The sequence below is a fragment of the Halichoerus grypus genome, chromosome 5 (genome assembly GCF_964656455.1).
Source record: "Halichoerus grypus chromosome 5, mHalGry1.hap1.1, whole genome shotgun sequence".
Classification (NCBI taxonomy): Eukaryota; Metazoa; Chordata; class Mammalia; order Carnivora; family Phocidae; genus Halichoerus; species Halichoerus grypus.
In genome coordinates, this window is record NC_135716.1 from 142,710,288 (window position 1) to 142,736,507 (window position 26,220).

Genomic DNA, 26,220 nt, shown 5'->3' on the forward strand with positions numbered 1-26,220 from the left:
TCTCCAGCTTTTGTTGTTCTTTCTCAAGAATGTTTTGACTATTCGAGGTCTTCTGTGGTTCTGCACAATTTTTAGAATCATTTGTTCTAGTTCTCTGAAAAATATGTCGTTGGAATTTTGATAGGGATTGCATTGTATCTGTAGGTAGTATGGACATTTTAACAGTATTCTTCCAATCCGTGAGCACAGAATATCTTTCCATTTATTTGTATCTTCTTCAATTTCTTTCATCAATGTCCTACCATTTCAGAGACTTTTATAAGACCTTACACTGAAAACTGTAAGACATCCTTTTATTTTTGTTGTGTGGTTTCATGCTGCCTTTGAGGGAGAAGCATTTTATCTAAAGGATACATGAGAAGAAAACAGCCTTGTGCATCCTCTGGGGTGAACCCAGAGAGGATCTGAGGCAAACCCAAGGACAAAAGATTCCTCCAGAGCAAACCAGCCAGTGTGTTCACTTAAATTGTTCTATACCAAGCTCGTCTCTTTGAGGACATGAACGTACACCACACGGGGCGTTTCTTAGGAACAAGCATTTTATAGAATATAAATATTATTATTTGATATGGATCAAAGATACACAGAAAAAGACCGTAACAAAGAGGAAAGAGAGAGAGAGAAAGAAAGGCACCCAAAGAGAAAGAGAGAGATGGAGGATGACAGAGACAAAGAAGAAACTAGACAAATATCAAATATGGAGAGAAGGGTATGCATGATTCTATTTGTCAAAGGGAAAGAAGGTAGATATTTTTGTTCTTTGTAGGTTAATATGTAAATGGAATTCTGATTTATTAGCGGTCTCCAGCAGATGAGGTGATGATTAGCACATTTCCATATTTATAGAAAAGCAACACTAACTTTCCGGATTTATAGAAAATCAGCTCTTCACAAATAGCAAATTGTGCTATTATCGACATATGGTTTTCTATAAACAGAGCTGAGGTAATTATCCCTGGGACAATTTGTTGGTGGGCTCCTTTTGAATATTAACCACATTGCAAGCCCATTTCTGCCTCACAGATTTTAAAGAGGAGGGGCCATGAGACACCCCAGACAATTAATTAGTAATCCAACATCAAAGACAGAGCCCAAATGAAAGGCTCTACCCAGGACCACATGGTGGAAAGACCATAGGTCCAGGGCTCTGACGCCAGCTTCCTGCAGCTCTGGGCAAAGTAATTAACCTCCCTGAGGAGCCTCAGCATTTATGGGCTAAAACTGGGATAATACCAACCTCCAAGTGTTGTCAAGAAAACAAAATGAGAATGTATGCAACAGCACCTGGAACCTAGTAGGTCCTCAACAAATGTTAATAACCATGTTTCCTTCCTTACATTTTTGAATGATTCTTTTAAAACCCACTTTAATTAAGTTTTTCAAACTCCTTTTTTATATTGACCTATCATAAACTGTTTGTTTTATATCATGACTCCATACGTGTATAACTGGAAAAAATTTCTTGAAGCAATAACTTATATTCACTACCTGTAATCCTCTATGATATTCTCTAGTCTCTCCTTTGTTGTTGTTGTTAAGATGTTGTTTGTGATCCATACATTGATTTTAAGACCTGCTATTAGGAAGGAAGTACTCTGCTGCAGGAGGCTGGAGACCGTATTTAGATTTGCTCACCATTGTATCTCTAGCACAAATACATAATAGAGAGTCAAGAGATATTTGAATTATAAAAGAATGAATACATGGATAGATGGATGAATTAATGAATGACCCTAATCAGGAATCTAAATTATTGCCCCCTTTCAAACTCCATGTCTTGTTTTATACATTCACTACTTCCTTAATGCTGTGCTGAGTGCTAAAGAGATAAAGAAGTGTCGGACATAATTCTTGCTCTCAAAGATCTTGCTATCTAGATGAGAAAAATATTACAATTTGGAAAATTATCTTTTGAAGATTAAAGAGTGTGGAATTTACATGAATGTGCTGAAGGAAAGAAACGGACAGCATGGGCTGGTGCAGTCAGGGAAACTTCTTGAAACTGGGAATTTTAATTTAGCTTTGAAGTATGGATAGATTTCTCCGCCTTCTACTCACTCATTGACTAGGTCAGTCATTCTCAAACTGTAGTGAGCATCAGAATCACCTGGAGGGCTGATCAAAACACAGACCACTGGGTCCTCTTACCAGTTTCTGATTTAGTAGGTTTGGGATGGGATCCTGAGAATTTACATTTCTAACAGGTTCCCAGGTGATGCTGATGCTGTAGTTAAAATCCACACTTCGAGAATCACTGTTCTAACCATTCTGAGTGAGACCATGAAGGCTCTTGATGCCATGCTAAGGAGTTTAACCATTCAGGATTTTAGACAAAGAAGTGATATCACTGTATCAGTAAAGCAGAAAGATCATTCTGGGAGCAGTTGTTGAGAATGGATTGCAGAGGTGAGCCTTCCCCTAGATTTTGGAGCCAATGCAGTGATAAGTGACAGGTGGGAACCCAGCCTACCACTGTGGGAGTGAAGGTGGGGGAGAGGGGTGGACTGAGGGCTGTTCCAGAGCCAAAACTGAAGGTTCTTTGGGATCTACAGAGTAAAGGAGGAGGAATCTTGGATGACTCCAGGTTTCTAGCATCACGGACTGATTATATGGCAGTTCCATTAACTAAGAATCTATATTTATAAGTTTTAACATTTTAAATAACAAAATCCCAAATATTGTTTATTATCAAAGAGGTAACTATAGTGTAATAGAAAACATAGTTTGGGGCAGCCAGACAAGCCTGAGTTTAAATCCTGTTTGTGATGCTTCCTAGCACGTCATTTCACCCTTCTGGACCTCAGTTCCCTGTAAATAATAATACTCTGAACTGCAGTGCTTACTACAACATACTTCTTGGTGCTCCTCCCCCTGTCCCACCCCCAGTCCATTATCACCTCCACATGTCTCCCTGCTCTAATTACAGCACTGCCCTATGCAACCTCCTACACAAGTATTAGGTATGTTACCTTACACGGTTGTCCCCCATGAGATCACACATGGCTCATAGTCAGTGCTCAGAAAACTGCAAACCACATCCTGGCTTATGCATTGGCCACTGTGTATGTAAAGCTTCTGTCCTACTTACCAAGTGATTCCATTTTTTCTCCGTCAAGCACCAGGATATATTCATAAACGCCACCCATTGATCCAGACGTTATGTAGTGAGTGCCATAGTCATTGATGAACTTGGCATACATGCCGTAATTGTACTGCTCTGGGAGCTCCATTAATGTTTGCAGCATGCCTTCATCCAGCACAATATTGTCCCTCCTCATCTTAAAATGAGCAGTCTGCACCTTTGTGAAAATTCTCAGGAATTTATATTTCTGCCAGCAACCACCACCATGGAATAAGGGACGAGAAGAAACAGAGTGCACATGTTACTACATGACATAATGCGAAAGGTAGCATTTAGTAGCTGTGGGAAATATATATTTACATGTAAACACATGAGCATAAATACGTTAGTATTATTCTATTTTACAGGCATATATGAAACACCAGTGTGTGCCTGGCTGCCTCTCTCATGCCTGCCTCTCTGTTCCCACTGCCCCTGTTCAGGTCCTCTTCTCCTCCACTCTCATCTGGGTTGGTTCCTGCAATGTGCTTCATGGTGTTGCTCACTCTGTTCTGCCCCCAGTCCATTGTCACCTCCACTAATTACTCTGCTCTAATTACAACACTGCATGGTGCAACCTCCTGCACAAGTATTCGGTATCCACTCACAATTATGCTTAAGAATATTTTTGATGACATGAAGTGCCGACCTTACCTATTGATGTAACTTACTGAACAAGTATCTGTAAGAGCCTGTAGTCACTTGCATTATGCCAGGAGCAGAGGACGTAATCTTGAATGAGATAGGCCCCTGCCATCATGGAGCTTACGTTCTAGTGGTAATCTTGTACTATTAAGGAATAAAGAAAAGCAAGCTCCTGAGATAATAAAAAAGAGACAAAACTGGGATAATTTTGGATTGGTTCAAGAGGAATGGGATTGGGGTGCCTGGGTGGCTTAGTCTGTTAAGCATCCAACTCTTGGTTTTGGCTCAGGTCATGGTCTCAAGGTTGTGAGATCGAGCCCCACATCGGGCTCCATGCTGGACATGGAGCCCACTTAGGATTCTCTCTCTTTCCCTCTGCCCCTTCCTTGCTCAGGCTCTCTTGCGCTCTCCCTCTCTAAAAAAAAAAAAAAAAAAAAAAAAAAGAGGAAGAGCATTGTGTATGGGCATTACTTCCAAGTAAACCTTGATCCAAAGTGATAGTGAAATTTTGAAAAGACCATCTGCTTCAAGAAAAGTCCACATGACCATGTAATAGCCAGATCTCAGAACAATTCTTTCCCTTTAGAGCAATAGCTAACTTGGTGGCAAAGCTCCAGAATGGAAATTTGTATTTGTTGAATAAGTTAATTTTCATAACTGTATTTTCATCATCCAGAATAATTTTTTGGGCCCCAGCTAAACCCACAGTGCTGGCATCAATATTGTTGAGGCATTTTGGTAAACTTTGAATCAATTCAGTAAATATTTCTCTGGCCCCTGACGATTTCTCCATCCTCATCACTCCCTATGTTCCCTTTCCACCCTGTGCGTCAGCTGGCTGAAGTCCTTGCAATCCCACATTAGTGTGAGGCCATCTGTCATCCCCAGGATTTTACATACTGCTGTTTCCCAGGCCCAGAATACCCTTGGCTGACTCCCACCTCCCTTCATCGGGACAACCTGTACTAGTCTTTAGACCCCAGTTTAGGTGGATGTCCCTTCCTCAAAGGAGCATTGCTTGGTTGCTCAGGTTAATAGGAAGTTAGTGGTGAATGTTTGATGAACCAGTGAATGATTGACAGAGCACACCAGTCCTCCAATCTATTCCAAAAAGCAAGGCTCGCTTTCGAATTCTTCCCAACCTAGTTTACAGGGCCTGGCTTTCTCTTTAAGACATTACTATTCTAAGTATTTCCCTGTTTGTTCTAGGTAACCATGAAAAAGAATGGGGTGAGGCGATAAGAGTTCTACTCTTATCATTCAATTTTATTCCCTTTGTGATGATTCTGTGTGCAAAAGCGTAGTAAGAAAAACAAACATGATTACCACTGATCAGACATTTCCAATTACACAAGCAAATGCAGGTTCAATTACTACTGTACTTTTTAATGCAATTAAGGTAATGCACGTTCAGTCTCAGATTACGGAATACTGTTTGACACAGGCATTATGCTTTAATACCTTCTTATTATACTTGTTTAACTCATTCAAGAACGAAGAGTCTCGTGACCCGGATAGACCCACATTCAGTGTTACAGGGCTGTTTTTAGGGCCCACACCAACAGTTACTCCGGCCGACACAGACTTGTCATTTTTTACTTTAGAAAGAAGGTCACGTGCATCATCGTACAGCTCTGAGGAGAGTCTAGTATCTGCCAGGGCCTGAAAAGAAGCAAACAGATGTTAGCTTTGTGCACGCAGATTTATATTCCAATTTGTGCTTAATATTTAAATCTTTGCTCTGTAAAATATCACAAAGCAGATTCTTATCAATAATTATTTTAAAAGGCTACTCCAGGCATCAGATCGATGCTCACTCACTAAAATACCGAAAAAATAGCAGTTAGTTTATTTGTTGCTCAGTGGAGTGTTAAAATATTTATTTAAATACACACACTCATGATTCTGATAAAATGCTGTATTGTTCCGAGTACGGATTTTTTTTCCAGCTGACTTATCCTTCCTGTAGAGAAGGTCACCTGTCTCTGCAATGGAGACATCCAGAAAGCCACGTCTGGGTGTGGATCTGGGAGGAAAGGGGCAAGGAAGCCGAACGAGTGGTGGGAGCTCTAGGCAGAGGTATGCTCTCGTGCTGCCCACAAATGCACGGTTATTTCACTCCAGGCACATGGTAGGGTTGCGTGTCTCTGCCAGCTTGAATGGAGGCATGGTCTTGTGCCTGGTCTGAGCTGAGAGAACAAGGCTTAAGAGCACATGAGTGGTTCGCTCGGCAATCACGAGAGCATGTGTTGAGATGGAGCCTCCATTCGTTTGGGTCCCGAGTGTCTGTGTTGATGAGTGCTCCTTCCACCTTGGGATGGATGCATAGCATAGGGCATTGTTGCTTTAAAGCACTGAGATTTCAGAATCCTTTGTTGTCACAGCATAGCCTAGTCTGTCTTGCTGGACACGTAAGCGCCAGACCATCCTCAGGGTTAGGGAAACGGTGTCGTCTTTGTCTTCCAGCTCGGCTTACCAGAGGCTGATAGCAGCGGTGGAAGCTGGGGGGGAGAGGGGGGAAACCATAAGCCTGGCCTTGTCCTACTGTCAGTATTTTTCTCTTGAGAAAGTTGAGGGAGGGGGGATGTGACTAATAATTGTTCAGAATCCTTGGATCCTACCATCTCTCTGTAAAGATAGAATGCATATAACTATATGGATATAATGTGTATAATTTGTCTTCCCTTCTAAATGACATAGAGCCGGGGCTCCATTGAGCTAGATCTGGGTTTGAATCTTGTCTCTGCCATCTATTGCAGTAGACCTTTGGGCCTGACACTTTATCCCTCTGAGTCTCTCGGTCTTTTTCCTATCTAAAATGGGGCAGTGATAATATCTACCTCATTGTGTTGTTGTGAGGATTAAATGAGAGGATTTGTGTGGAAGTATGCGATCTGGTGCACGGTGAGCATCCGGTGAAGCTGTCAGTGTGGACATCTCACCCAGAGTGGGGGAGGATTAGAGAAAGGAGTGGTCGGGAGTAGGCTCTGGAACTGGCCATGATTTTAGGTTATAGATGAGTGCCCAGGAGAGCACAGAATTTTAGAGATGGAGAGAATTTAGGGATCCACAGCATTTTGCAAGCGCTTCTCAACAGCAGAAGCCTTTCTGTAAACAAAATCCCATATGGAAAACCAAGATAGGAAAGTTATCAGAGAAAAGACAAATAAGGAAAGTTATCAGAGAAAAGACAAACACCATGTGATTTTGCTCATAGTGTGGAACTTAAGAAACAAAACAAATGCACAGAGGAAGAAAGAGACAATCCAAAAAAGATTCTTTTTTTTTTTTTTAAATTTTATTTATTTATTTGACAGAGAGAGAGACAGCGAGAGCAGGAACACAAGCAGGGGGAGTGGGAGAGGGAGAAGCAGGCTCCCTGCTGAGCAGGGAGCCCGATGTGGGACTCGATCCCAGGACCCTGGGATCATGACCTGAGCCGAAGGCAGACGCTTAACGACTGAGCCACCCAGGCGCCCGATCCAAAAAAGATTCTTAAATACAGAGAACAAGCAGGTGGTTGCCAGAGGGGAGGTGGGGGCGGGGAGAGGATGGGTGAGACAGGTGAAGAGAATTAAGAGTACGCTTTCGATGAACAAAGGGTGTTGTGTGGAGGTGTTTTTGTACATCTGAAACTAATAGAACACTGTGCGCTAACTATACTGGAACTTTGAAACAAAGCAAGAAAGGAGATGATCAGTAGGCAGCTGCTCTTGGTGAAACAGGGGCCTTGGGCTCAGAAAACTGCCCAGCTACCTCCTCTCCTAACCCCCAATTTACATGCTGGGAAGCTGGGCCCAGGGAGGGGCAGGGAGCTGCTCAAGGTCTCAAATACTTACAGTCTAACAGAGCACGACTTGAACTAGGTCTTCTGACTAGCAGCCCAGAGAACTGGACCTCGAATCTGTTTTCATTGATTATGGAATGGAGCCAAGATGTGGCAGGTGGATGGTCACACTTCTGTTCTGCCTCTCGTTGGCCCTGCCCTTGCCTGTCAGTGCCCTTCAGCACCGAGCATGTGTAGGGGCAGATGTAAAGGGACCTTCAGCCACCAGCAAGCCCTACAGGAAATAGAATCTTCCAAAGCTAGGAGTCCATCTCCAGGAACAGAACTCTCTCTCTCCCCGCCCCCACCCTACAGTGGCCTATGAGCGCCCTGTGCAGACTTACCTCAAAGTGGTACTTGAGGAAGTTGTAGGGTTTCCGGAAGTACTTCTCATCCTCTCCGTAGTAGAGATGCTCACAGGTGGGGTCATAGCGAAGCTCCCTCCATTCCCCGTTGTATACGGTCTCACACTGGCCCCCATAATACCTGGCATCGTACACACTCTGAGTTTCTTTCTGGGTCAGGATATTGTACCTAAATCAAAAAGGCAGGCACCTTCTGGGAGAGAGCACTGGAAAGGCAAAAGTAGCATCCTCTGGAAGATGTTATTGCTGGGCCGAGCAGCAGCTTCTAGAACTGTGTTCTGTGAACCCCAGGGTTCCTCAAAGTACCTTAAACTCCGCTTTGGGTAACACTGGAAACCTGAGTGGGCTCAGCCAGGCCCCCAGGTTCCCTTTGACAGCTCCATCAGCACCTAGAACAGTGCTTCCATAGAGAAGGCACTCCTAAAAATTTGTTGTGTGAATTACAAAGGAATATGCACAATTATCAAAACTCTAAGCACAGAGCCCATTTCCCAGCTCTGCCACACCTAGCTGTGTGACCTTGGGCAAATCATTTAACCTCTCTGTGCCTCAGTTTAGTCATTTGTAAAAAGCAGTTAATACTACTGCCCTCAGGGAGCTAAATGCCTTACAACATGGAAAGGAACCACAAAGTACTTAGCATATATTAAGTACTGAATAAACATTACTGTTGTTGTTTTTGTTTGTACTGTTTCAGAAAAAGGCTCTGCGGGTAAAAAATAGATTTGACATATTGACTCTCAGTGCTAAGTTGAGACTCTAATCCTCAGAAAGGCCATCATCTCCAAGGAGGCATGGAATGTCAGAGGGTGCAATTTGGAAATCATGGAGACTCCTGTTTAATTTCTAGCTCTGTCATGTACTAGCTCTGTGAATCTGGACATATTCTAGATGTGTTCTGAAGCTCGTTTTCCTCATTTGAAGAATGGACATAATAAAACTACTTCTCATGGTTTTTGTGACATCTAAATGAGAGTATTAAAGTAAAATGGAAGTAAAGTTGTAGCACATATTGGGCACTCCAAAAATGATACTTCCTCTCCCCTAGCCCAGTACCCTTCCAGAAATACTTTCCCTTGCTTCCCCCTCTGGGGCATTTCTCATCCATCTGCCCAGGAACTGCATTTTAGGTTATAGATGGTTGAACCATATTTAGGCACAAACAGTGTTACACAGGTGAAATACAGCTTTAATTTTCTAAAAAAGAGAAGGTTAACTAAACAAAAGCATTTTGATTTGGCTAAGAGATCCAAGGACTAACAATCAAAGGGACTTATGGTATAGATAATAAAATGATTGCTTGTCTCTGCCTCTCAAACTCCTATTCAGCCTTTAAAACCCAACTCAAACATTGCCCCCTCTATCTAACCTTCTTTGATTATCCTGGACAGATAGTTGTTCCTTCCTCTGTATTCACATGGCATTCAGTGATTACCTTTGGCATAGCATTTGTCATATTTGCTCATTCCCTCCATGAAAAGGCACAAAGGCAGAAGATGAGCATGGGGTTAACTATGACTAAAACCTGCCTTGAAGGAATAAATGGATAATTATAGAGTACCTGGCATATAGTAGAAATTCAAGGTATGTTACCTTCCTTCTTCACCTCTTCTCTCCGTCTCTTTCTTCATATTAATGGAAGTGATGTAGTAATAGCTATGGTGAATTGAATACACACTCTACCAGACATTTAGCATACATTAACTTTCAACCTCATGACAATCTTGCAAATGCAGAAATTGAAGCTCAGAAAAATTAGGTAATTTGCCTATAGTCACAGCTAAATTTTTTGACACTAAAATCTGTGTTCCTTCCTTTTATTTTGCCCCTTACCTTTCTGTCTTTTTGCCCATTGAACATGTTTCTGCCTTTGGCTTATAAATATAGGCTCTCTGGTGGGCCAGACAAAAACTCAAAGGAATAATTAGTCCTAAGATTATACTATAACCTCTAAGCATAAAAGGTTACTAAGCCTGTGTATCTTTAGAAAAGCTGATTGTAGAAGGCCCAGTGAAAATGAAAAGATTTAGAGAAATTCCACTTTTTGGAAATCTATGCAGAAATACTCACATGTACAAAGATAATGTGCAAGGATGTTCATTGTAGCATTGTTTATAAGAGGAAAAAAATGGGAACAATCTATCTTTCAATAGGAAGTAGTCAAATAAATTTTCATGTAGTTATACTATGGAGAAGAGTCAGCAACTTTTTTTTATAAAGGGCCAGATATTAAATATGTTAGACTTTACAGGCCATAGGTCTTTGTTGCAAATACTCAACTCCCATCACTGCGGGGTGAAAGCTGCATCTCAATAAAACTGTAATGACAAAAACAGGCAACAGACTGAATTTGACCTTTAGGCCATAGTTTGCTGAACCCTGTTATAGAACACCATGTTGCTTAGAAAAATAATAGAAAATGTGGGGGGAAATCTTCAAAATATATTATCAAGAAAAAAAAAAGCAAGTTAGAAACAATCACATTTATGTAAAATATACTTATGTCTATCCTGCACAATACATATAGGCATATCTTCCATACGATGTATATTGTCAGTGCATTGTTTACATGATCTGAAAGTCCTACACCAAACTGTTGACAGGGGTCAGTTCCAGGGAGGGAAGTGAGAGGGGGTGACTGGGTAGAGTGCAGGTTGGGGAGGGCGAAGGAAGACTTTTGGGTTTTGCCTCAAACAGGTATTACTTCTATAGCAATAAATAAAAATTTAAAAACTGGAACATGCTTAAATTAAAAAAAAAAAAAAAAGACACCAGGAAAAAGACTTCTGAGATCTTAAGCAGAATGAAAAACCATCAAAGTGTCAGCTATTGGGAGTGGAGGTGGGGCCAACCTGCTGTCCAGTTTGGGCAAAGCACACTCAGGAAGTATATTTAAATGCTCCTTTGAATCACATGAGAGCAAGGTCATGGTCTGCGGTCTTTTTGCCAGTAAGGAGGGAATTCTTTTTCTCAAGTTAACACCTCACTATTTCATGCTTCTACTCTGTTTATCCCACAGTCACTTTCAAAGTCAAAAAAATCCCCTTTTATTAGTATTAGGGGCTGAATTGTGTCCCCCTAAACATTTAGATGTTGAAGTCCTGGACCCCAAAACCTCAGAATTTGACTGTTTTTTGGTGAGAGGGTCTTTATGTAGGTAATTGAGTTAAAATGGGGCCATTAGAGTGGGCCCTAACCCAATATGACTGGTGTCCTCATAAGAAGAGATTAGGGGTGCCTGGGTGGCTCAGTGAGTTAAGCAGCTGACTCTGGATTTTGGTTGAGGTCATGATCTCGGGGTCCTGGGATTGAGCCCCCATGTTGGGCTCCACCTTCAACAGGGAGTCTGCTTAAGGATTCTCCATCTTCTTCTGCCCTATCCGTGCTCGCACACACTCTCTCTCTCTCTCTAAAATAAATAAATCTTAAGAAGAAGAAGAGGAGGAGGAGCAGGGGCACTTGGGTGGTTTATTTGGTTAAGCGTCCCCCCGCGCTCTCTCTCTCTAAAATAAATCAATCTTGAAGGAGGAGGAGGAGAAGGAGAAGGACGCTTGGGTGGCTCAGTCAGTTAAGCATCTGACTCTTGATTTCAGCTCAGGTCATGATTTCAGGGTCATGAGAAGAAGCCCCACATGGGGCTCCGTGCTCAGAGAGGAATATGCTTGAGATTCTCTCTCTCTCTCTCCCTCTGCTCCTCCCCCTGCTCTCTCTTGCTCTCTCCCTCTCAAATAAATAAAATCTTTAAAAAACGAAAAGCGATTAGGACCCAGACATACACAGAAGGAAGGCCATTGACAAGCCAAGGAGAATGGCCTCAGAAGAAGCCAACCCCACCAACACCTTGACCTCAGACTTCCAGCCTCTAGAACTATGAGAAATAAATTTCTGTTGCTTATAAGCCACCCAGTGTGTGGCATTTTGTCATAGTAGCCTGAGTGGACCAATATGCCACCTCAGGGGGACAGTGAGAGCTGCCTCACCGGACGCACTGCACAAAGACCCTCTTCTGTCCTCAAAATAATACTCGTGATTGAAGAGCAACCATTCCCTGCTCCCAAACAGCCCGAGGGCAGGACTCACCCCAAGGCTGCATTCTCTGACCCTGGAATGGGGTCATATTGGCTGCAGTCATCTTCAGGGACCCTGACATCTTCACAGTCATCCTCGTCAGAGCCATCAAGACAATCCCTGTCTCCGTTACACACAAGGTGGCGTTTCAGGCAGCGATCTGAGAGAGGAGAGGCTGTGGATGCTTCCAGACCCTCCCAGACTCCACCCTCTCCCCGTGACCTGCATCCAGAGTCGCCCAATCCATCCCACTTCTGAAACAGCCCCTCACCCCTCTCCATGATCATCTCCCCATCCTCACTGCCTCTGCCCTCCTTCCAGCCTTTCTGTCTCCCACCTGGAGCCCCACCCCCAGCTCAGGCCCTGCAGTAGGCTCCCCTCTAAAATTCTTCCACGTGGCAGCTCCTGTGATCTTTCTAAATGTCAGCTTGGCCACATCATCCCCTTGCCCTATATTGTTCTGTGGCTCCCATTCCCATTCTTCCAAATGCCACAGTCTGGTCTCCAGTACTCTACTGGACCCATCCCCTGCCTCTCTTCCCAACACCTATTGCCAGTCCTTAAATCCCTGTGTGTGTTTGCACATCCTTTCTCCTAGCAAATTCATTGCTACTTTCTAAGTCTCTGCTCAAGTGCCATCTTAAAACCTGTTCTGACTCCCCAACACAGATTTGGGCATCCCCTGCTAGAGAGGGCCATTGGACCATGGGCCTATGCCCATTACACTGGCTGTCACACGGTATTGCCACCGACTCCTCGTAGGTCTCTCTCCCAAAGAGACAAGGAGTACCTTGAGGTCAGGCACTTTAGCTTTTCATCTCGGGGTCACCAGCAGGTATCACACTGCTCAGCAGGTAGCACATACATGCCCAGCCGGTGTTTATTCAGTGAATGGATGAATGAGTGAATTGGACCTTTTCTAAACGAATTAACAGATACTCCTACAAACTCACATCAAAATTACTTGGGCTACTGGGTTGGCTTAAAATGCAGGCTCCTGAGCCCCATCCCAAACCTACAGAAGGACAACTTCTGGGGAAGGGCTGAGGAGACAGCACTTTAACAAGCTCCTGGGTGACTGTTTTGCACATTCAGTCTGCCAGGGTGCAGCTGTTATCCCTCTGGAATGCTACTCACCTGTCTCCTTACACTGGAAATCCTGTCCACACTGTGCTTGCCTTACACAAGCTGTGGGACTGTGACAGCTGGCTTGATCCCAGACATCGCCGCTGCACATGGTTCCCCCAAACTTGTTTGGCTGCAGGAGGCTCCGGTATCGGTACTAAATCGGATTTTGAACCAGACACATTCATTGTCTATCAATCAGACAAGGTTTATGCAGGCAGGTCTCAGCTCAACATGAGGACTAACTGTCTAATGATTGAGAGCTGCCTAAAAAGCTGTCTTTTGAGGGGTAAGTGTTCCTAAATGGTGGTGTTCAGCCAGAGGTGGCACAATCACCAGCAGGAATATTGAATAGGGCCTCCAAAGATCAAATGAAAGACCTTGCTTGAAGGACCTTCTCCCCGCCACCTTCAACCAGTTAGCACCTGTTCATCTTTCATGATTCATAATGCACCTCCTCTACATATTCTAGAGTTCCCTGTGCCTCCTTCTCTCCTCTCACTTGTCATATAAGGTTGTGATCCCTGGTCTACTTATTTATTTACCTTTCTCACTAGTCTAAGGACAGTTTGCATATAGGGGGAGGAGTGGCGAAAGGATGACATGTCTTATTTGGCTTCATACATTTGACACTTGATCTATGGTCTATGCAGGAGGCCCTTTTATAAGATGTTTGTTGCTTTCCCTCTGTACCATTTCTTCTGGTCATGGCATCCTTTCTTTCCTTGGGACATATCTCATATGGTTCAGGTGGGGATGATCTCACCCCCTAAGTCGTGGGAATTTGTGGATATGAGCTAGGCCGGGCCGGCCAGGGCACCCTATCTGCCAAGTTGCAATGGTTGGTTTAGGGATTGGTTCATGACTCAACCTTAGGGCAATCATTATTCTCTCTGAAGATTTTCTTTCAGAACTATTGGAAAAGACAATTTTTTCTGCTGAAGTTGCTGGGAACTGTGGGCCTCAAGTGGTCATCTAGCCTGCTATGTAGAAAGAGGCCATCCAAGAGATAGAGACAGCGTCTGAGTCCCTGGGTCCAGCTTTGACTGCACATGAGCAAATACTTGTTCAAAGAAGGACAGAAGGAATAAAAATGCATACCAGTCTTGGAGCTCTATGGTTTCATGATACTGCTTTCTATATGGTATACAGCTTTGGGCACTAGTGTAGAAGGAAGAAGCTGAACACTAGGCTATTCGGAGAAATATGAGGTTCTATTCCCACCTTCAATTAGCTTAGAGTCTACTTGAGGAGATAAAATAGATAATAATAGGAAATGTATGGAGAGCTCCACGCAGAGTGTCCAAGAAGGGAATTTGCAGCGCCATATTTTCTGGTGCCTCTTGCCTTGGATCAGCCCACAATCTCCTCCTTTAAGATTGTTCATAATGAAGTAGGCAAGCAATGGTTTGAGCAATAAGGAAAATGAGTTCTTAGCCTAATTCTCATTTCTTTTCTTTTCTTTCTTTTTCTTTCTTTGTATAGTTGGTGCACAATAGTACATTAATTTCAGTTGTACGACAGAGTGATTCAACTTCTCTATTTATAATATGTTCACGAGCATAGCTACCATCTATCACCATACAATGCTGTTACAATACCAATGACTACATCCCTATGCTGTACTTTTCATCCTTGTGGCCTACTTATTCCATAACTGGAAGCCTGTATATCCCATTCCCCTTACCCATTTTGCCCATGTCCCCCACCCCCACCTCTCTGGCAACCATCAATTTGTTCCTTTTACTTATAGGTCTGGTTTTGCTTTTTGTTTTTTTGTTTGTTTATTCCTGAGTCTATTTCTTACTTGCTGTATAAAGTATCAGTGCCTGGTACTTTGTGCCTTAGTTTTCAAGTCTGTTAAAATGAGGTGGTCAACTGAGATGACCTCACTAACTACAGTTACTAATGATTCTTTCACCTGTGTCCTGTAGGTGCAAGAGCATGAGCATGAGAATTTAGACCGACTGGGTTCAGATCCCAGAGTCACTTACCAACTCACCATGAGCAAGCCACTTACGTTTTCTGAGTTCCTGTTTTCTAATATATAAAGTGGATGTGATGACCCCTCACTTTCAAAGGGTTTTGTGAGAACTGAGTGAGAGAATGTGTGGGGAAAGCACCAAGCCCTGTGTCTGGCATATTATTGGTGCTCAGTGAACAGAAGTGGTGTCCACATCATTATCAGTGGAGTCTTTTCCAGCTGATTCCAGTGGGTGCGTGTACAGCAATGCAGCTTCGCCCTCTCTCTCTTCTGGCCTACTTCTGCCTCCGCAACTGCTCATTAGTAAAGAAACAGAGAGGTCTGCAAAAAAAGGTGAAGAGCAAACCTGTCCATTTGCCTTTCCTGCCTCCCAGTTAATAAGATTGTAAACTCAATGGGAAGAGATTATAATTAATGATCAATACAGAAATATTAGGATATTTTCATTCTCTTTCCACATCTTGCCAAGATGCAGTACATAAAGGAGTGCTCAGCACACCAGCGTAGAGCCAAGTCTTCTCACCCTTCATAATGTTCACCAGAGTTTTAAGACCTGCAGTTACCAATACGATGGTGATGGTAGCTACCATTTATTGAGCGCTTACTAATGGCTGGACACTTCACATTCTTTATCTCATTTAATCCTCCCAAGTTGAGGAGGTTAAGTACTATTCTGAATCCCATTTTAAGCTGGGTTGGAATGCCAGTTCTGCTACTTACTGTCTGTGTGTCACTGAGTAAATTACTTAATGTCTCTAGCCCTCAGTTTTCTCATCTGTAGAAGGAGAGATCTGAGAGTCTTGTGAAGATTAGTGATAAGACATGTAAAGAAGCCAGCACTTGGCCTGGTTCCTGGAGTGCACTCATTAATAATAGTTACCAACATCAGCATCATTTTTGTAGCCAGATATTGGGCACTCCAGAAGGATTTATGACTGAGTGGGGATTGGATTCGATGGCCACTAATCTCACTTATGACTCTCCACAGAATTCGGGGGGAGGTAGTGGAGTGAAGTGGTCAGGCACATGGGCATTTTGGAATCAGACTGCCCAAGTGTTAAGTCTAGGCTTGCCTCTTTCTTTGTGGGTGACCTAACCAAAGGGACAATGGTATCTATCTAATCACTTACAGTTGGCTATGAAAGTCAACTAGGACAATTTATTAAAGCATTAGCACAGTGCCTGGTATATAGAAATTATTTAATAAGTGGTCACTATAAATGCCATTATCATCCTTCTTGTGGTTTCTGTATTGGAATGCTGGTACAGACACGAGGTTCATTCCCACCAACTCCCCATTTTCTGGGTTGTTATCAAATAATGAAGACATTGCACTGCAGAGAGGCTGGTGCAGATACTCCCGTAGGGACTTCTCCGTGCTGGTGCCAGTGTTGGTACCATTAAGACATAATTTTCTTTTCTAGCTAGTCGATAATGTTTCTTTCCAGAAATGCACATCTTTGTTTGGGTGATTTTGAGAGGGGTAAAAAACATATTAATAAGAAGAAATTAGGGGTGGTCTTTCACTTAAGTAATTAACAGAATTTAATGATTTTAAGGATCACGTGTGTTTAGAGTCATGAAGGGAGTAATTCAATTCCGATTTAAATAGTAAGCCATTCACCTGTGCTATCTGCTATCTAAACTGTAACGCATGAGAAAAAAATATATAGTTTTGGATGTATAATAAGTTAAATGATAGCCATGCAAAGAAATCAAGTCCTAGTCCTTGAAAGTTGTAAATGTTACCTTATTTGGGAAAAGGGTCTTTGCAGATATTATTAAGGTTTTTGAAATGAAGAGATTACACTGGATTATCTGGGTAGGCCCTAAATGTCATCACAGTGTCCCTATAAGGGGAAGGCAGAGGGAGATTTAACACAGACACGCAAAGGAGACACACAGAAGAGGAGGGGGTAATGTGGCTGCAGAGGCAGAGATTGGAGCGCAGAGATTGGCCATAAGTCAAGGATTGCCGTTGGGTCACCAGAAGCCAGAAGAAGCAAAGAACAGATTCTCCCCTAGAGCCTCCAGAGGGAGCGTGGCCCTGCCAAACTTCTGCCCTCTAGAACTGTGAGAGAATACATTTCTGTTGTTTTAAGCAACCCAGTTTGTGACAATTTGTAAGAGCAGATTCAGAAAACTAACATAGGATATCAAAGCAAGAAGAGATTTTGGGAGCTAGATATTTTTGCACAGTGCAGGCTAGGATTCTTTGGCATATCTCAGAAACAGGAGAGGCAGAATAAATAATTTCAGGCTTAGAAGCTGAATAAACTAGGTCCAAATTGTGTTTCCATCTGTAATGATTTTGAATTCCATTTGATTTTGAACAACTCATCAAACATTCACAGAGTAGCCCGGCATCTAACTGAGGAGTGGGTCTGGAGGCAGGAGAACCACCAGCATGTTCGGCTCTGCAGAAGCTCAGGTGAGGGAAGATCAGGTCTTGCTTCAGGCAGTGGGAGTTGGTTGGAGAGAAGGACACAGATAGTAATTATAAAAACAGCTAAGATTTATTGAACATTTATTGTATGCCAGGTGCCATGAAAACACTTTGCATACCTTACTCATTTAATGCTCATAATAACTCTATGCTATAAGTACTATTATTTCCATTTATAGATAAGGAATCAGAGGCATAGAGAGGATAAACTATATGCCCAGAGTAACACAGCATATAGGGTGCAAAGCCAGAATCTAAACTGAAGAATCAGAGCTTAAACACTTAGACTTGACAGTAATGTGCCAATACACATGGTCTAGGCAGTGGTCTACCAACTGGGAGAGGTGGGAGCCTGGAGCCATCCCACCCTGGGTGCATACAGTAAAGGCATGTGTTTTCTGTAGAGATTTTAAAATAGTAATAAAACAGAATAGAAGTTATTCTGCCTTTTATCATCACCATGAGCCAGTGATCCTGACCAAGATCAGGATTTTAATACTCCTCTCTAGCAGAGCAGAATGCTCCCAAAGTCCCTCTTTCCTTGACATGCCACTGGCTTTAGGGACCATTTTGGACTATTCAAAACCAGGTAGGTGGGCAAGATAGACTCATGCCTGTTCATTGGGTGTGTCAGTCTTTTCACCATGAAAGTAGAATCCTCAGGAACATTGTCTGGTTTATCTCTCAGGTCCCCACAGGTCATTAGCCCCCCTCGATGACCATCACTGGAGGGCAGCAGACTGACCAGGACCCAGAGAGGCCACAGGGATCAGTGGGCCCATGTCTGAATGGCCACCTCTCTGCACACAAGCCACAGCATACATATCTTTTGCAGACTCGCCCAATAATGGCTTATAAACCAAATCAGAAAAAGTTCCACCATCCATGTGCCCATGGCTTCCAAATACCTATTTCTACACCTGATTTCTCCCCAGACCTCTCAATATATAGACCTGTTTATCTCCATTTAAATGCCTAGTACACCTTTCAAATATCAAATGCCCCCAAACTGGTCACGAATGTCTTACCTTTTTGTCCTGGCATGGAAAGCAGTCTGTCCATTCTGACCAGTTGCTGAGCTGGCAGCTAACTGCTGTGGAGCTCGGGATCTGAACAGCCCGACTTACTCTCCTAGAGAGAGGGGAGAGACATCTGCTTCAATTTTTAAAATTCTTATGATAATAGTTTTTAGTTTTGTTATAAATTCAAAAAGATCTTTTAGTATGAAGGTATTGAAAACAGATTCATTTTTCCCCAGCGTTGTTGAGGTCTAAATGACAAAAATTGTATATGTTTTAGATGTATGATGTTATGGTATAATATACATTGTGAAATGATTACCACAATCAAGCTAATTAATACAGTGATTCCCTCACACAGTTGTGTGTGTGTGTGTGTGTGTGTGTGGTGAGATCTAGAGATCTACTCTCTTAGCTAATGTCAAGTACACAGTACAGTACTATTAACTGTAGTCACCATATTATACATTAGATCCCCTGAACTTATTCATCTTATAACTGAAAATTTTTATACTTTGACCACCCCTTCCCACGTCCCTCTTTGTAGCCACCATCCTACTCACTAGTTCTATGAGTTACACTCTTTTGGATTCCACATGTAAGAGAGATCATGCAATCTTGGCTTTCTCTGTCCACCTTATTTCACTTAGCATAATGTCCTCCAGGTTCATCCATGTTGTTATAAGTGGCAGGAGTTCCTTCTTCTTTAGGGACAATCAGATGTTGAATTTTTTAATCTTTTTTTTTTTTTACCATTTTTAAAATTCAAGTATAATTAGCATACAGTGTTATATTAGTTTTAGGTATACAATATAATGATTCAGTAATTCTATACATTACTCAGTGCTCATCAAAATAAGTGTACTTTTAATCCCCTTTATCTGTTTCACCCCTCCCCCACGACTTCCCTTCTGGCAACCACCAGATTGTTCTCTGTATTTAAGAGTCTGTTTTCTCGAAATCTTGCCATTTGCAACCACATGGATGGAACTAGACGGTATTACGCTAAGCGAAATAAATCAATCAGAGAAAGACATGTATCATATGATCTCACTGGTAGGAGGAATTCTTAATCTCAGGAAACAAACTGAGGGCTGCTGGAATGGTGGGGGGTGGGAGGGATGGGGTGGCTGGGTGATAGACATTGGGGAGGGTATGTGCTATGGTGAGAGCTGTGAATTGTGTAAGACTGATGAATCACAGACCTGTACCCCTGAAACAATAATACATTATATGTTAAAAAAAAAAAAAAAAGAGAAGATAGTAGGAAGGGAAAAATAAAGGGGGGAAATCAGAGGGAGAGACGAACCATGAGAGACTATGGACTCTGAGAAACAAACTGAGGGTTCTAGAGGGGAGGGGGGTGGGGGATGGGTTAGCCTGGTGATGGGTATTAAAGAGGGCACGTTCTGCATGGAGCACTGGGTGTTATACGCAAACAATGAATATATATCAAAAACTAATGATGTATGATCTCAGGGTCTTGGGATTGAGCCCCACATCAGGCTCCCTGCTTGGCGGGAAGCCTGTTTCTCCCTCTCCCGCTCCCCCTGCTTGTGTTCCCTCTCTCGCTGTGTCTCTCTCTGTCAAATAAATAAAATCTTAAAAAAAAAAAAAACTAATGATGTATGGTGATTAACATAATAAAATAAAATTTTTTTTAAAAAGAGGTTTTTTTCCCTTTTTTAATTTGTTCGTTTTGTTTCTTTTTTTAAATATTTTATTTATTTATTTGAGAGAGACAGAGATAGTGAGAGAGAGCATGAGCAGGAAGGAGGGGGAGAAGAAGACTCCCTGCTGAGCAGGGAGCCCAATGTGGGGCTAGATCCCAGGACCCTGGGATCATGACCTAAGCCGAAGGCAGATGCTTAAATGAATGAGCCGCCCAGCACCCCTCATTTGTTTTATTTCTTAAATTTCACATATCAATGAAATCATATGGTATTTGTCTTTCTCTGTCTGCCTTATTTCACTTAGCATTATATTTTCTAGATCCATCCCTGTTGTTGCAAATGGCAAGATTTCATTCTATTTCAATATGTATGTATATATATATATACATACACACACACAACATCTTCATCCATCTATTGATGGACATTTGAGTTGCTCCCATATCTAGGCTACTATAAATAATGCTTCAATAAACATAGGAGTGCATATATCTTTTTGAATTAATGTTTTCATTTTCTTTGTGTAGATACCCAGTAGTGGAATTACTGGATCACATGGTAATTCTATTTTTAGTTTTTTGAAAAACCTCCAAACTATTTTCCACAGTGGCTATACCAGCTTGCATTCCCACCAACAGTGCACAAGGCTTCCTTTTTCTCCACATCCTCGCCAACACCTGTTGTTCCTTGTGTTTTTTAATTCAGCCATTCTGACAGGTGTAAGGTGGTATCTCATTGTGGTTTTGATTTGCATTTTCCTATTGATTAGTGATGTTGAGCATCTTTTCATGTGCCTGTATGTCTTCTTTGGGAAAATGTCTATTCATATCCTCTGTCTACTTTTAATTGGATTATTTAGTTTTTTGGTATTGAGTTGGTGTTGGATATTAACCCCTTATCTGATATATCATTTGCAAATATCTTCTCCCATTCGGTAGATTGTCTTTTTGTTTTCTTGATGGTTTCCTTCACTGTGCAAATGCTTTTTATTTTGGTGTGGTCCCAGTAGTTTAATTTTGCTTTTGTTTCTCTTGCCAAAGGAGACATATCTAGAAAAATGTTTCTATAGCTGATGTCAAAGAGATTGCTTCCTATTTCTTCTTCTAGGAATTTTATGGTTTCAGGTCTGACATTTAGGTCCTTAATCCATTTGAATTTATTTTTGTGTATGGTATAAGAAAATAGTCTGGTTTTATTCTTTTGCGTGTCGCTGTCCAGCTTTCTTAGCACCATTTGTTGAACAGATTGTCTTTTTTCCGTTGTATATTCCTCCCTTTTTTGTTGTGGATTAATTGACCATAAAAGTGTGGGTTTATTTCTGGGCTTTCTATTCTGTTCTGTTGATGTATGTGTCCATTTCTGTGCTAGTACCATACTGTTTTGATTACTGTATCTTTGTAGTATACCTTGACATCTGGGATTATGATACCTTCAGTTTTGTTGTTCTTTTTCAAGATGGGTTTGGCTATTTGGGGTCTTTTGTGGTTCCATACAAATTTTAGGATTATTTGTTCTAGTTCTGTGAGAAATTCTGTTTCTGTTTTGATAGGGATTGCATTAAATCTATAGGTTGCTCTGGATAGTATGGGCATTTTAACAATACCACTCCTACTCTATGCAGGTGTGCTGCTGGAGCGTTTATATAAATTATCTTTTTTAATTCTATATCAATCCTATTGTGGATCAAGTTATCCTAATTTTAGAGACCCACAAGTACAGAGGAGAGCTAACATTTTTTGTACATTAATTTTGTATCTTATAACTTCACTGAATTTATTACTTTTAATAGTTTTCTAGTAGAGTCTTTTGGTTTTCTATGTGTAGTATCATGTCATGTGCAAATAGTGACAGTTTTACTTCTTTCTTACCAATTTGGATATGTTTTATTTCTTCCTCTTGTCAGATTGCTTGGGACTAGGACTTCTAGGACTATGTTGAATAAAAGTGGTGAGTGGACATCCTTGTCTTGTTCCTGATCTTAGAGAAAAAGGTCTCCATTTTCACCCGTGAGTATGATGTTAGCTGTGGGCTTGTCATATATGGTGATTATGTTATTAATTATTATGTTGAGGTATGTTCCCTCTAAACCCACTTTGTTGAGAGCTTTTTATCTTTAATGGATGTTGAATTTTGTCAAATGCTTTTTCTGCATCTATTGAGATGATTGTATGATATTTATCTTTCATTTTGTTAATGTGGTGTATCATGTTGATTGATTTGTGAATATTGAACCATTCTTGCATCCCTGGAATAAATCCCATTAGATCATGGTGAATGATCCTTTTAATGTGTTGTTGAATGTGGTTTGCTAATATTTTGTTGAGGATTTTTGCATCTGTGTTCATTGGAGATAGCTTGTACTTTTCTTACGTGAGGCCTTTGTCCAATTTTGGCATCAGAGTAATGCTGGCCTTGTAGAATGTATTTGGAAGCTTTCCTTCCTCTTCTATTTTTTGAAATAGTTTGAGGAGAATAGGTATTAACTCTTCCTTAATTGTTTGGTGGGATTCATCTGTGAATCTGTCTGGTCCAGGACTTTTGTTTGTAGGAATTTTCTGATTACTGGTTCAATTTTGTTAGTAATAACTGGTCTGTTCAGATTTTCTGTTTGTTCCTGATTCAATTTTGGAAGATTGTCGATTTCTAGGAATTTATCCATTTCTTGTAGAATGTATTTGGAAGCTTTCCTTCCTCTTCTATATTTTGAAATAGTTTGAGAAGAATAGGTATTAACTCTTCTTTAATTGTTTGGTGGGATTCACCTGTTAATCTGGCTGTTACCACCAGTATTACCATAACTTCTGAGAGCCAGGTACCCTCTGCTGTGACGAATGGCACAATTATCACCCAAGTGTAGGAAAAAGGGTGCTTCAAATCTCATGCTAATTATTCCATGAGCTACTAGTCACCCAGGCTGAAACCCAAGACAAGGAGCCATGGGTAAAGCAATGTTCATCTTTAACACTGGTTTCCAAACTTGGGTCCCAGGACTCTTGTATACTTGAACATATTACTGAAGACTCCAAAGAACCTTTGTTTAAGTAGGCTGCAGCTACTGATACTCACAACATTAAAAATCAAAAGATAAATTTTAGCAATATGTATTTATCTATTTAAAAGTTTAATATCAAGGGGGGGAATCAGAGGGAGAGATGAACCATTAGACACTATGGACTCTGAGAAACAAACAGGGTTTTAGAGGGGAGGGGGAGGGGGGATTGGTTAGCCTGGTGATGGGTATTAAGGAGGGCACGTACTGCATGGAGCACTGGGTGTTACACGAAAACAATGAATCATGGAACACTACATCAAAAACTAATGATGTAATGTATGGTGACTAACATAATACAATAAAATTAAAGAATAAATAAATAAATAATAAAAGTTTAACATCAAACTCACTACATGTTACAATATATGCCATAATTTTATTTGAAAACAGATTTCCATGAAAAATAATTAGTGAAAAGTATGTCATTGTTTTACATATTTGCAACTGTCTTTAATGTTTGGGTTAGTAGAATGCAGTTCCCTTCTCATTTCTGCTTCTTCATTCAATCTGTTGCTTTTCGTTGCTTTTGTTGAGGTCTTTGAGGAAAATAAGCCTCATAGATGTATATAGTTAAAAATGTTACATAGTTGAGGGGAATTTTAATAGTCTTTCAGATAACTATGGGTATTCTTCTTTGATACTACACCACAACTTGACAAGCCATAATTTTTTAAATGTTACTTGCAATGTGGAATCTGAAAGCATGTCAATGAATTTTTCGCACCCTGTTACATTAAAGTATTTTATTTTATTTTATTTTATTATTTTTTTAAAGATTTTTTATTTATTTATTTGACAGAGAGAGACACAGCGAGAGAGGGAACATAAGCAGGGGGATTGGGAGAGGGAGAAGCAGGCTTCCTGTGGAGCAGGGAGCCCGATGCGGGGCTCGATCCCAGGACCCCGGGATCATGACCTGAGCCGAAGGCAGACGCTTAACAACTCAGCCCCACATTAAAGTATTTTAATGGATCTGGCACTCCTACATGATTTTTGTAACACCAGGCATTGGAAATTTGGAAAACAATGGTTCACTATGCATATCTTAACAATATTAACACATTTCACTCTCCAATATAAAAAGTCAAATTTATTAATATCACCAGTGATCTCATCAAGCTCAGTGGTTATGTTTTCCAAAATTTTAATTTTTGTTTGAAAGCTCAAAAATTTTATCATTGATAACAAATTATATTATTTGGTTTCCTTGAAGTGATGGGCTCCCTGTTCATTTTTGAAACAATATCTGCCAAATAAGTAAGCCTGAATAACCATAGCTTGTTAGCTGTCTTGTCGAGTAAAAACAATGTTCCAGGGGAAAAAGTGGCTAATTGCTTTTTCTTAAGACAACCATCATACTTCAGTACAGCAGAAGTTCATAATGCATTCTCCTCATTTTGTCACATACAATATTTAAGTAACTTGTGTTCAAAGATTGAGGTGTTTTTTTCAAAGATTGAAGTTTAATAACATTAGTGATTTTTACTGTTGCAAGAGGGACTTTCTTAAGTCAAACTTAACTTCTTTCCTGTGAGTTTGATGTCACTGCCTTGATTTGTACCAAGACCACAGTATTTTTATCCACCATAACTTTTGCACCATCAGTGAAAGTATTAACCCAGTGGAAAGGGCAAATGTCTTAGTGTTATTGTTTTGAACCCATAGAGCTCCTCTGTAAAGATCTTGGGGACTCCCTGGGGTCTGCAGACCACACTTTGAGAAACTCTGATCTATAAAATGATGTTAATGTGTAATACCAGTGCTACCGTAGGGACAGTAGCAAAGAAAACTTCAGCCCTCGGCTCACAAACTTCCTCTCTATTCCAATTCCTTCCATCACCCTGGGAAGCCCCGCCAGCCCCATAAATGAGCTATCCAACTCTTGCCCCTCAATTACTCCTTTTCCTCACCTCCAGGGACTTTTTCATCATTCTACTATCTTCTATGGTCACATCCTGGTCCTTCTCACTCTCTGAAACAGCTTCTCCTCCAAATCTTTAATTCGTGAGTCATCTGTGAATAGTTATTTGGGGGCTCTTCTACTTCTGTTGTTATATGCTCAAGGATTCCCAATGCACTTTTATTTGGACTTCTTTGGGGCTTTTACTCTCTTGACACCTAAGCTTTCTATCAATAATATTCCCTCTATTTTCATTTCCCTTTATAACTAGTTTTGATTCCATGATCTATCATTTTAAAATCATAATCATGTCCTAAATTTCTGGACTCCACTCTTCCCTTAATCATGCCTACCTATAAAATCCAATCCTGAACGAATCCAACTATCTACCACTTTACCTGGTTAACTCCTAGGTATCTTTCAATGTCATCCTAAACATCATTTCTCCAGGAAATATTTTTCCTCCCCTCATCTAGTTTGGTCAATCTCTGCACATCTTCTCAACACTTAATTATCACACTTGTAATATTAGTCTAATTTCTGTCTTCACCAGATTGTAAGCTCTGTGAAGGCAGATCTGTCTGTATGTTTGTTTACTATACCTATCATGGTGTCAGACCCAAGGAAAGTGTTCAGCAATATTTAGGAAAGGAAAAAAAAAGAATGAAGGGAGGAAAGCAGGGAGGGTGATGGACAAAAAGGGAAGAGGGGAGGAAAGGGGGGAGAGAGGGAGAGGAAGGAAGGAAAGAAAAGAAGGGAAAGAATGAAACCAATTTACAGAAAAAAGAATGGCATTGTTTAGAGACTTATTTGAACCTAATTTCTGGTTAGAAGCTAATTAACTAATTCTGGTAACTAGATATTCAAATAGCTCAAGATTCTGTCTATATGTCATTTTTCTGATAGATTGTCCTAATAATAAAAGTTTGAAGTATAGGAACATGGAGAAAGACAGGGTTCTAATCATCAAAAGGTGGGTAGAAGGTACATGATGAA

The 26,220-nt window shown here is 41.1% G+C and overlaps 1 protein-coding gene across 2 annotated transcripts in view; it reads right to left on the reverse strand.

Moving 5' to 3' along the window:
• The window catches only part of C8A (complement C8 alpha chain), a 63,534-nt gene that overhangs the window by 27,911 nt on the left and 9,403 nt on the right, over nt 1-26,220 (reverse strand). Inside the window, exons 2-7 of one of the 2 annotated variants that reach the window (XM_036122829.2) lie at nt 18,609-18,711; nt 13,163-13,307; nt 12,038-12,185; nt 7,937-8,126; nt 5,228-5,428; nt 3,089-3,329 (exon numbers count right to left, since the gene is read on the reverse strand). In XM_036122829.2, the coding sequence (XP_035978722.1) occupies nt 3,089-3,329; nt 5,228-5,428; nt 7,937-8,126; nt 12,038-12,185; nt 13,163-13,307; nt 18,609-18,711 (1,028 nt within the window). The remainder of the gene's footprint in view (nt 1-3,088; nt 3,330-5,227; nt 5,429-7,936; nt 8,127-12,037; nt 12,186-13,162; nt 13,308-18,608; nt 18,712-26,220) is intronic. The other variant, XM_078073091.1, reaches the window with a different exon arrangement.